Raw genomic sequence first — 12,115 nt, 5'->3', positions numbered from 1 at the left:
ATTTAGACAAAAGACACATGATTCTGGTCACACTAATGCTTTTTTACTGTCACACATGTAAAATTTTATAGTTAGTTTTCTGTTTTGCCCTGAGTTGATGCAGCAAACGCATGTTGATTTTTTTATTTTTTCAGTGTACAATTTTATCATCATATATGTTTTAATACGTCACAATTATATCCATTGCATGATTACACCTTTGTGGTTTAAACTCTTTGTCTCACAGTAATCGTTATTTCTTTGCTGAGTTGGAACACTTACTACAGTAAAACAGAGGAAATGCGGCTTTTGAATTGATTTTATGATTGTGGCCTCAAAAAGATATGTATAGAAATGCGTATACTTTCCTTCTCTCTTAAATATCAAGGAATGAATGTGTCTGTAATCTACAAGCGACAACACCAGTGCAACTTACTTTTTTTTTTTTACAGTGTAATGCATTATTAAAATAAAAAGTTGTTCGTTAACATTAGTTAATTCTGTCACAAACCCACTCCTGAACGTCAGTCTACTTGCCACCAGAGGTCGCTGTGGCATTCGCATTACACTGACTGTTACACTACACCCTGGACTACGTTTCCCATCAGCCACTGTGGCTATCACCTGCGTCCAATCAGAGACACTATTTAAACCCCGGTCTTCCTGTCAGTCACTGCCGAGTATTGGTTTGCGTTTATCACTGTTGAGTGTTAGCAACCGTACGGAGCGTTAGTCAGTCGTGTTTTCTAGTTTAGTCTTGTCTTGTTCCTAGTCATCCTAGTCTTGATCCTTTGCATTGTTTTATCGTCTTGTTTGTCTCGCTGCCTGCCTATTGAAACCCTCACCTGTCTGGACTACTCTATTGCCTCGACCTTCGGATAACGTTCGCCTTGGATCGACCCTTGCCTGTGTTATGGATTACTCTTTGTCTTGTTGTCTATACACCTGTTTGCCACTGTTTGACCCTGCCTGCCTTGACCAAGTCTTTGTCGATGTCCACTAATAAAAGTTTGCAATTGGATCCGCCCGCTTCACGCTTCATCTCCCACTCCGTAACAAATGCATTGTGAACTAACAATGAACAACTGTTTTTTTTACCTACATTAACAAAGATTATGTTTGTATGATTGTATGTTCATGTTAATACATTAAGTAATGTTAACAAATGGCACCTTATTGTAAAGTGTTACCAACTATACACATACTCAACAAAAATTAACAATCAATTGTCTTACCGATTTCGGTGTGTTTCTTTTGTAGAATGTCGTCTCGGCAAAAGTGATCTCTACTTCACAAGTCTCAACTGTTTTAACAATAATAGATTCATTAAAACCACAAACCTCAGTCTTAATTAGATCTGGTTCTTCACAGCCTATGTGTTATTATTAGGGCTTTCAGATTTACCACCAAAGCAACACTTAAAGATTTTAAAAATGGCACCAACAAATGTAATTATATTAGGTCTATAACGTTTCCCTCACACAAATAATTCCTAAAACAGTGTGTATGATTACATTTAGAGAGACACATATATCACACATTAATTTATACACTGTAAACCCGGATAAGTTCTACTAACTTAAAAAAATTGAGGCAACTGATTGCCGCTATTTTTTTAAGTTTGCAAACTTAAATATCATCAGTAAGCATATAGCTACTTACTTTGAGTACCTGTAAATTATAAACAAACATTAATTTAAATCAAAATATATATTTAGTGTTTTGTTCATCTTTACTTTAGTGCAACTCAAAGTTTTGAGTACTGACAACTTTAATTATTTCACTTAATTAAAATATCCCTCAAATATATATCAAAATTTTTAATTGATCTAAACTTAGTTTAAGGAGCTTTAAGTGTTATTAAATCAAATTATATAATTTACATAACTTAAATTGTAGTAGTAATGTTACTTAAATATTTTGTGGCAACTGATTGCCTTGTTTTTTTTAAGTTTCCTGTACTCAAATATCTACATTTTACAACTTAACAGTACAAATTACAAATCTGAAATCATTAAACAAAGTACAAAAATTTATTATAAAACATGAGACATTAAAACAGTTCTGTGCAATAAAAAGGCACACCAGCTCAAATAAATTACATTAAAATATTACCTTAACAGCCATTATGCCAACAAAAACTGTGACCACAGTTCTGTGCAACAAAAAAAGGCATACCTGGCATGAATCAGCAAGTCATTCTTTAGAGCCAGCACCCTTGGCTTAAGTTTGCCATCATCAAGACCCAAAAGAACCTTCTAAATAAACTCAAACGTGTTGGCCATCTCTTTTGGATATGAGAGATCCAATGCATAGATTAAGCCAAACATCAAAAGGAAAGCATCAGAGTCTCTGAAGGTTTGTTATGACAACTCCATTCTCAAGGATGATCAAAATCTTCTCTGTATTGTACCGAACTGCAATGTCTGGGAGTTCTCGGATGACTGTCAAAAGGGCAACTGATGAATCAACATCTGGCTCTTCTGAATCATCTTCAATCTGGATGTAAAAAGTATTGAAACACAATTACCAAATGCTATCTTACCAGTGTGAAAAAAAAATGCTGAAATATAATCCTAAGAAATATGCAGAATAAGTGACTTACCGTGCATATTTTAAAGAATTTTGAGGTGTCTTCTCTCAGATACACAGGAAGTGCACAGAGCGCTGTTGTTCGCCTTGTGTGTACATCATGTTGATCCTTAAAGTTCACATTGAAAACAATGTTAAAAGTGGAACACACACGTTTTAGCCAGCACAAAACCAAACAATGCTAACTTGACACAGAATGAATGCCAAAAAGTTGATCAAGGCATAGATAAAACTCTTAAAGGGACAGTTCATCCAAAAATAAAAATTGTGTCATCATTTACTCACCTTTAAGTTGTTCCAAATCTGTATAAATGTCTTTGTTCTGATGAACACATGATGATATTGAGAAGAATGTTTATAACCAAACAATTATTGGACCCCATTGACTACCAGCATTCTTCCAAATGTCTTCCTCTGTGTTCATCGAAACAAAGTATAGTAAGTTATACAGATTTGGAACAACGAGCAAGTAATTCATGACAGAATTTTCATTTTTCTGTGAACGATCCCTTTAAAAGTTTTTTTAATGTATTTTAAATCAACGGTTCTCAAACCTGTCCTGGAGGACCCCCTGCACTGCAAATTTTGTATGTCTCCCTCATCTACACACATGATTCCATTCATCAGCTTGTTGTAGAAACTGCAAGAACTAAATTGGGTGTGTCTGATCAGGGAGATATACAAAATGTGCAGGGCAGGGGGTCCTCCAGGAAAGGTTTGAGAACCACTGTTCTAAATTAAATACAAAAAATTCAGAAAATGTTTACTCATCACTTAGTACATGATAAATCCAAGTCATAGTTAGACTTATATATTTGGATCAAGTGATAATATTCAGTATATACAGTCAAAACAATGTCTGTTGAAGCATTAAACAACAATAATACCATGATAATACCTTTAAGTCATAAAAGTGCATCAGCAGTTTTTCCAGTCTTCGCTGCTCTCTGTCGATATAAAGTCATCAGGCGAAAACTGTGGCGGTCTAGCTCTGCGTAAAATGTGTTTGTTAAATTCTGGTTGGTAATGCGCTGAAATTCAGCACATACCTGAAACAGAAGACAAGAAAAGCATGTCACAAACCGACTGAATATATTAAATACATTTTTTAAACACACAATTAGAGTTTATTATATCTGTGATTCCAAACGTAGAGCTGGCCAGCATCCAAGGATCTCTTTCACTGGTGATGGACTAACTTTTGAATAATGACTATGCTGCAATTGAATGTGTGTGAGCAAGTGTGTTCTGGATTGAAATGAGGCTGTACACAGCTTACAGTCCCAAGCCATCCCTCTAATTCACCAAACAAAAATCTAAGACAAATTTACCTGGAAGTTGTCCCAATTTTTGTAACTGTAACTTTCAACTTGCTCAGCAGAGATCCTAAAAAAAAAAAAAAAAAAAAAAAAAAAAAAAGTTGAAATTAAACCTAAACTTCAGATGCAATAAATAAACATTTAATTCAGTATTTTATTTATTTATTTATTTTTTTTTTTTACAAATTTTTATATTTTGTAATAGAATTATATTTGCAAGAATGTGTGTCTCACCTTAGGAACTGCAATAGGAACAACGTGGACTCAATAGGCCTGTGAAGTTCAAACTAGTTTTATGCATCAAAAGGTCGAAGAAAAGATAACACAAAGAAAACTAATTTTCATCAAATGATCTGCAGCTGACTCCACCTATACAAAAATACACACATTTTCAGAAAGTCCAAACTGTAAGACTGCATATGTACTGCATCATTTAATATCTTTTTTTTTTTTGTAATATTCTTTCAAAACAAAAGACAACCTTATTTGGTATTTCTTAAAAAATGTTGAATTTTAACAGGCAGTGACAATCCTAAAAACATAATGCCAATGAAATAACCTTTAACTTCAGATTTACGTAAACATTTAGCGTCAACGGGGAAATTTCATTAAACAAAATCTATGTTCGTGTAAGGATTATGTTACAAAAATGTTCGTGTCTCACCTTGGGAACTGAAACTGCGGGAACAGCGTGGACAGATGGACCGGACAGGCCTGTTAAGTTCAGACTACTTTTATGCATCAAATCGTCGAAGAAAACTATCCATAACACAAAGAAAAAGATAGAACACGCACTTTCACCAGATAACCTGCAGCTGACTTCACGTATAGAAAGAATACACGACTTAATATGTTTAAAAATGTTCATGTGCGCTGCATCATTTAATATCCTAACGTTAGAGAAATTTAGATATGCTTGTACACTTTTAACTGGTAGCTCTATTCTAAATATTCTGAAAAACTGTACACATTAACTAGAAAACCTAACGAGCGTGGATGGTGTGAGTGTAGCCGATACCAACTATAAATAGACGGCAACATTATTTGAAACAGCTGAATACTTGCATATGTTTGTAGACATCCAAATAGAGCGCGAACTTCTGTGCATCTGTTTGAAACACGCCTGAGTGCACGTTCAGCGATGACGTCACTTTTTCGTAAAAAAAGACGCCACTAGAGGGCGTATGTTTGACATTAAAATATTTGATTATGGTTGAATCTATTTTTCAAGTTCCCTAAACTCATAACTTTAGTGTAGTTGTAAAAACTAAAACTAAAAATTACTGTTAACTTAAAACTCTGATAGATGTTGTGTAAACTGAAAAATAATAGTTAGCTAAACTTTTTGGCACATTTTGAGTACCAGGTACTTTACATTATAAGTTAGTTATACTGTTTGGGTTTACAGTGTAGATAACTCAAACCCAAATGGGATATTTAACAAAGCAAAGTATTTTACATTCTTTAAATTCAATCAGCATTTAAGTTCAACAAGCACAACAAAAGTTATCATTCATATAAACTTCGGAGTAGTGTTGTCACCATACTAAATTTTTGACTTCGATACAATACCTGATTAAAATCATGATACTACTACTGAACCGATACTACGAAAACATAGAACAGGAAAAGTAATTGAATAATAGCTGATCCAAATGCAGATCAGTTATTTAATCTATTAAAACATGAATAATAATAATAATAATAATAATAATAATAATAATAATAATAATAATCACATGCAGGTGCCACTACACAGGATTATGGTGAACAACTACCGAGCCTACAGGTATGTAGAGACATTTTCGGTAAGTTAGTTTAAATAATAAAGCCAAATCTTATTTCATGATATAGTAATTTTATTTCACAACCACAATTTATTTCATGACATAGTGATTTTTTGTTATTTTATCTTTGTTATTAATAATAAGAACCTAACAAACTGAAGGACAAATACAACTAGATGAGTAAAGTTTGAGAACAAACTTTAAGTTGGCCTGAGAAAGCCTAGCCAGAATGTTTGAAGCAGCTGTAAAAGTATGAAAGCAGGTAGCATGATTTAACATATTGCTTACATGATTTAACATGTTTTAGCATGATTAGCTTGTTGCTTGTATTTTTATAGGCTGATTACAATGTTGTTAGCACAATTTGCAGGCTACTAGAATGTTGTTAGCATGGTTAGCAAGTTACTAGCATGTTGTTAATGTGCTTTTTTTTTTTTTTTTTTTTTTTTTAGAAATACTGTGTTGTGTATTTACAATTTTCTGGTAAATAAATTCTGGTATTTTCTTTTTCTTTTTTTTTCTGGTAAATATTCCTTAAACATTGTTTTTATTAATATTTTATTAGTAGTAGTAGTACTATCTTTACATCAAGTAATATCAATATATTTCTCACTGTCAAATTAAACCAAACTTTTATTTTGACGGGTTGCTGTGAAGACCTTTAGGGTCTTTATTATATGACGATGGTTTTCCGCAAAAGAAACAGTAAATGCTCATGAAGTGACTTTCAGAGCAGTTCTAGAGATTAAGTTCTTATTAAAATGCTTTCTTAAAGTATATAATAATAATTTAAATAATTCAAATTAAATAAAAAATAGGGCTATCAGTTGAATAAAATGTTTAAAACATATTTTTAAGAACTATTTCTAGATAATTATTACTATTTGAAAATATATTTGAAGATAATACTTGCCTTCTGCATCAGTTTTTCTGTGTTTCCTATAGATGCTGAAGATCATGATTACAGCTAAAATAAACAGAGATCCAGCAGCTCCAGAGATCAACTCTATCAGAGAGACCGCATCTGGAGGATATGAAGGACAGTGAAAGAGATGTAATGTAAGTGATTGAATCAGTCTGATCTACAACATAAGATCAGCTTAGTAAACACATATTGACACCATCATACCTGCACATGTGTGACAGAGTTTGCTGATGTCCAGATGTGTGGTCTGGTTGCTGATGGGATTGTTGATCACACAGCTGTAGGTGTTATTATCCTGATATTCCACCTCCAGAGGTAGAGAGAGACTGATGCTGAGATCAGACACACTGATGCTGGACAATAAACTGTTTCCTTTGTACCAGGAGAGACTCACATCACTCACATTCAACACTGAACACAACAATGAACAAGATGATGATGATGATGATGATGATGAACAGTTTAAAGAGTTACTGCTGATGACAGGAACAGGCAGACAAACTGAAAACATGACAGAATAAGAGGAATATGAACACAACTGTCAATTTATTTCCGGTGTTGTGAATTGTACTAAATCAGTGTAATACATATTGTGTTGAATAAGTGTTTAATGTGTTGACAGTCACTAAATGTGTCTCTCATCGCAAAATATAATAAATATTTGCTGTGCAAATAGAATATGTGAACATTTCAACAAATGATCTCTACTCACCATAAACATAAACACTAAATGTTTTTGTTGACTCTTTCGCTCCAGTAATATCTAGTGTATAGAGTCCAGCATGAAGAGTTGTGATGTTTGTGATGGTCAGAGATCCAGTTTGTTCATCCAGCTTCAGTCTCTCTTTGAATCTCACATTGGTATCATTATATCCGAAAAGTATGTTCTTACTTTTCCTTATTTTAGCAATGAAAGACTTTTCAGCTCCATATTTCCACCGTATGTCATCTCCTTCACGTATTTTAATAACATTAGTTTTCAAAGTGACAAAATCTCCCTCCATCACTGACAATGACTCACCAAACACACCTGATGAATAGATTTTACACAGATTAAACCCTCTTACTTTTACATGCAAAGTTGAGAGCAGCTGGAGAAACAAACAACAACAACAAAAAAAAGTTAGTTATCAACAGACTTTATAAATTACGGTGACCGGGAGGGGACACCTTCGGTTGACCGTAGTAACCGGGATTATCAGAGATATGTTTATTACCATTTTATTTTGAATTAAGGAATTATTATATTAATTATTATAGAAATTAATACAATATTAAATGATAATATTATGCGATGCTGTCTATGCGAATGTTGTCTGTGCGCGATGTAGACAGCATTCAAAAGAAGTTGATCATTAATAAATATTACATAAAGTACATCAAATAGTCCTACAAACATTTCATGCATCCCACAGTCTTGTAAGTCCATTAACTGATCCTCTTTTTTTCTGTAATATTTGTATCATTCCTTTGTATTCCTTATTTTTTTACCTTCATTTCTATCTCTTTACTTAAAGTTTTGAATGTAAATGATACAGTAAAAATTTGAATATGCTATATGACTGGGATTTTTTACTGGAATGCAGTTTAAAGGTTGAATTTGACATATATTCTATTTTATTTCGTCTAATTAATAGACCTGCCTATATATTGACGTGTAGTTTCATTTGTAAATCATTTATCGTCACACACGGGCATAAATACAATCAAAACTTCTGTCAAAACTTTATTGGCATAATTGTCCTTTACAGTATTTCCAAAATATAGCACATACTAGCATATAGGGCCTACAGAACGTTAGGCAAAGCGATACACAATAATTATAAAAATATAGCCACTTATAAGTCACTTATAATTTATTATTAGCCTATTATTATTATTAGGCTATTATTATTTTAATAACTGGTTAGGGCTAATTTTATTCATGCTTGACAATTATGCCAATAAAGTTTTGACTTTATGATTGTATTTATGCCATTTACATATAGAACGTTAAGTAACAAGATCGAAATGGAAAAATGGCTATTTTTGCTTATAACTTCTGAAAGGTTTGGCCAAAAATCACGCACGTCATGCCGAGTCCAACCATATCCAACTTTCTCATGCCAACCATTTTGGGCATCGGCCATTTTGAATTTTGTCAAAAAATGCTATATTTTACGAACGCATTGACATATCGTTACAAAACTCGGTATGTGTCTTCAGCACCGTAACCTGACAGTACTCAAAAAGTTTGGAAGCAGTTATAAATAAAGAAGTTAGAAAAGGTATAAAGAAATGTACAAAAATGCTAATAACTTCTTCTTACATTAGCCTATTGTAATGAATGTGATCTCAATAGATTCCGTGGGTCAAGCCGAGAATATTGATACCCATTATGCCAAAATTGGCCAAACTTCCTGTCTGCCATTTTGATTAATGTACAAAACATACTTTTCCGAACTCCTCCTCCGTTGGTCCGATTTTCACCAAATTTGACCCAGATCATCTTCAGACCTTGCTGGCAAAAAGTTATGGATTTCGTGTCGCTATACGAAATGCTTTTTGTTTAACACATCAACGAATTTGCTGGAAAAATGCCAAACTGCATCCGAGGCTGTATCTCTGCAAAGCTTTGACATATTGACACCAAATTTTGTGCTTAGCTCCTCATTCTGCCTCTTTTGTGCGTGGCCCCGCAACTGCTGCTTGCAGCTATATTTATTATTATTAGGTTGGCTTGCGGAAGCCAACCTACTGATCTGCTACTTAAGCTTTTTATTATTATTATTCTTAGCCAAATTTCTGAACGCTCCTCCTAGAGCTTTAACTATACAAACTCCAAACTTAGCACAGATCTTCAGACTGGTCTGACTTGAGTTGCTATAATTTTTCTAACTGATTGGACTTACAATTTTCCTAAAAATGACATTTAAAACTGGGAAAAATCCCATAGACTTACATTGACGGAATGTTCAAATGAGCCAAGATTATTCAAACTCCAACTCTCAAAACTCCCAGAATCCCTTGAGGCTCAGTCAAGCTTCCCTTCTATGTACTTTATTTCTAATCCATTTAAACTCATTCAAACTCATCTATCTATCAATCTATCTATCTGTCAATCTATGTATCTATCACTAGCCAAGCCTAGCAACAAGAGTCATGCTAGTAACTGGCTAATCATGCTAATAACATGCTAACAACATGCTAATCATGTTAGAAGCAGACTAACAACATGCTAGTAACTTGCTAATCATGCTAGTAACTGGCTATTCATGCTAATATCATACTAACAACATGTTAATTATGTTAAAAACATGCTAGCAATTTGGTAACTATGTTAGAAACATGCTAGCAACAGGCTGGTAACATGCTAATCATGCTAGAAACATGTTAGCAACTTGCTAATCATATTAACAACATGCTAGTAACTTGCTAATAATGCTAGAAACATGCTAGTAACTTGCTAATCATGTTAGAACCATGCTAACAATATGCTAGTAATGTGTTAATCATGCTAACAACATGCTAGTAACATGCAAATCATGGTAGAAACATGCTAGTAATTTGCTAATCATGTTAGAAACATGCTAACAACTTGCTAATCATATTAGAAACATGCTAGCATCTTACTAATCAGGCTAAAAACATGCTAACATTTTAAACTTTCAAAACATTTTCAAACTTTTTCAAACTTTCTGGTCCGGTTTTCTCAAGCCAACCTAAAGTTACATTCAGTGCAGGGATTTCCATTATTTTCATAACCATTTCCAGATCTGGAAATGTCAATGTTAACTTCCTAACTCTAATTCCAACAGAGACCTGAATTCAAAAATAGTAGATCTTAAAAATCGTAATATATTCGTACAAAATTCAGAATTCTTTTAGTACATAACAGGAAATTAAAATAAAAGAATTTAACAGCTTTATTACTCTGAAATTGAGAGAGAAAGATAATAGTATAATAATAAACTTACCAGTCAGACTCCAGCAGCACAAACAGAACAAGACAAACTTGTGAAACATTTTCTTTAGTGGTTCATTGTGTGATCTAACACCAGAAGTGTATTGTGTGAATACTCCCCTGGCAGCATTTGACCCTCCTAGTTCACATCCTGTATTAACAAATGATCAGTGTTGAGCTTGTTACTCAAAAAAATGTTACATATTACTCTTTACTAGTTACTTATTTCAAAAGTAATATTATTACTTATTACCCCCAGCCAACAGTAATTAGTTACACTTTTAGTTACTTACATTACAATTAATTATGATTAATTACAATTATTTATATCAGCTGCCAGTAGTAACTGTAGCAGAATGAATTTCCATCAACAAATCTGTTTGTCCAATGAACATTCAGAATAATTATTATATCAGCTCTAAGAAATTATATTTTCTTGGCCACAGAAAAAAACTTTCTTAAAATACTATTGCTTAAAGAGCTGAAAGGGACTCAGCTGAAGTCCTGTGATCTTTGGGAAATGGAAAGACAAGGCCGCAAGGCCTAGCGCAACTTAGAGAAGTTCCGATGAGTTCTAGCTCATCCTCTTCATCCTCTTAGGTTCTAAAAGAACTCATGTGAAACGAGTGAAGAAACTAAAAAATTGCTGAAGAGAGAAATGTCTGTTCGAGGGCATTTCCATGAAGGTGAATTCCAGGGTTGAGTGAAAATGTCTGGCTCTTTGTGGTCGAGAGCCACAGCTCTATATGTTGGGGCCTGTCGGGCCTGCCAGGCATGCCCTGTGCCGGCTCAGGCTCCCCATGGTCAAATACAATTGAATACCATTTGAATACAAATTCAAAAAGACCAAACATGCCATAGGCAAGTTATACTACACTAGAGATCTATCATAACAAATGCATGCAACAGAATACAATGAAAAACACAAAACTACAATGCAATAATAGTAAAACTATACACAGTGACGTGGGCTATGTGTGATAGGAAGGTCAAAGAAAGGTTTGTCTGTGAATGAATAGGAAAGAGTCTATTTAGGCATTGTGCCTTTCCAATGGGCAAATGTAGCACAGGCAAATGTGCATTCCTCTGGGTAATAAAACCCATATTATCAGATGGTCGCCCTGGCAACTGAGCCCTTTTGGGGTGTTAGTTGCTTTGGGGGGTTGTCTCCAGAACTCCAGCATATAGCTGACTTGTTGGTTTTAAAGATTATTTGTTAAATGTAACAAATAACTGTATGTCTGATTGGTCCAGATGCTACCCCAGATGTGTGCTGTGGTGGTGTAGGCAGTAGCAAGGTGCAGGTCCTTGAGTTTTTGCAGTAGGTGTCGTGGTAGTGTCACCAGTCATCCTGAAGTGAGTTGGCCTGGGTCAAATGGTTGCTTTAGGTGTTGTTTGGAACAACTGGTTGAACTCTCACTTGTGAGAAGGCAGGTGATTCCGAGGGTCGCAGGGGTCATTGCCAGCCCTCTGTTCTGCTTGAACGTCACTAAAAGTCTGATATTGGCGGTGTTGCTTTGCTCTGGTGGCAGCACTGACTTAAGCTTGCCTGAGTTGTGTTGGTAGAGGT

At 34.3% G+C, this 12,115-nt stretch overlaps 1 protein-coding gene and 1 long non-coding RNA gene across 3 annotated transcripts in view; both read right to left on the bottom strand.

The window, feature by feature from the left end:
- Positions 1-1,214: 1,214 nt before the first annotated feature.
- LOC127158965 (SLAM family member 5) overlaps positions 1,215-12,115 on the bottom strand; it is a gene marked incomplete at its 3' end in the record, with an annotated part of 44,077 nt that continues 33,176 nt past the window's right edge. The window contains exons 2-5 of the mRNA XM_051101905.1: positions 7,315-7,632; positions 6,807-7,103; positions 6,591-6,701; positions 1,215-1,282 (exon numbers count right to left, since the gene is read on the bottom strand). Of these exons, the coding sequence (XP_050957862.1) occupies positions 1,215-1,282; positions 6,591-6,701; positions 6,807-7,103; positions 7,315-7,632 (794 nt within the window). The remainder of the gene's footprint in view (positions 1,283-6,590; positions 6,702-6,806; positions 7,104-7,314; positions 7,633-12,115) is intronic.
- On the bottom strand, positions 1,994-4,650 carry LOC127158962 (uncharacterized). 2 transcript variants are annotated; one of them, XR_007826328.1, is made up of 7 exons: positions 4,555-4,650; positions 4,125-4,259; positions 3,903-3,957; positions 3,470-3,620; positions 2,857-2,985; positions 2,585-2,680; positions 1,994-2,478 (listed from the first exon to the last, which is right to left on the bottom strand). It is a non-coding gene; the product is annotated as an uncharacterized LOC127158962 (long non-coding RNA). The 2 variants fall into 2 exon arrangements; XR_007826327.1 differs by lacking the exon at positions 2,857-2,985.

This window comes from Labeo rohita, unplaced genomic scaffold, assembly GCF_022985175.1.
Source record: "Labeo rohita strain BAU-BD-2019 unplaced genomic scaffold, IGBB_LRoh.1.0 scaffold_181, whole genome shotgun sequence".
Taxonomy (NCBI): Eukaryota; Metazoa; Chordata; class Actinopteri; order Cypriniformes; family Cyprinidae; genus Labeo; species Labeo rohita.
This window is presented reverse-complemented; position numbering and strand designations above follow the sequence as displayed.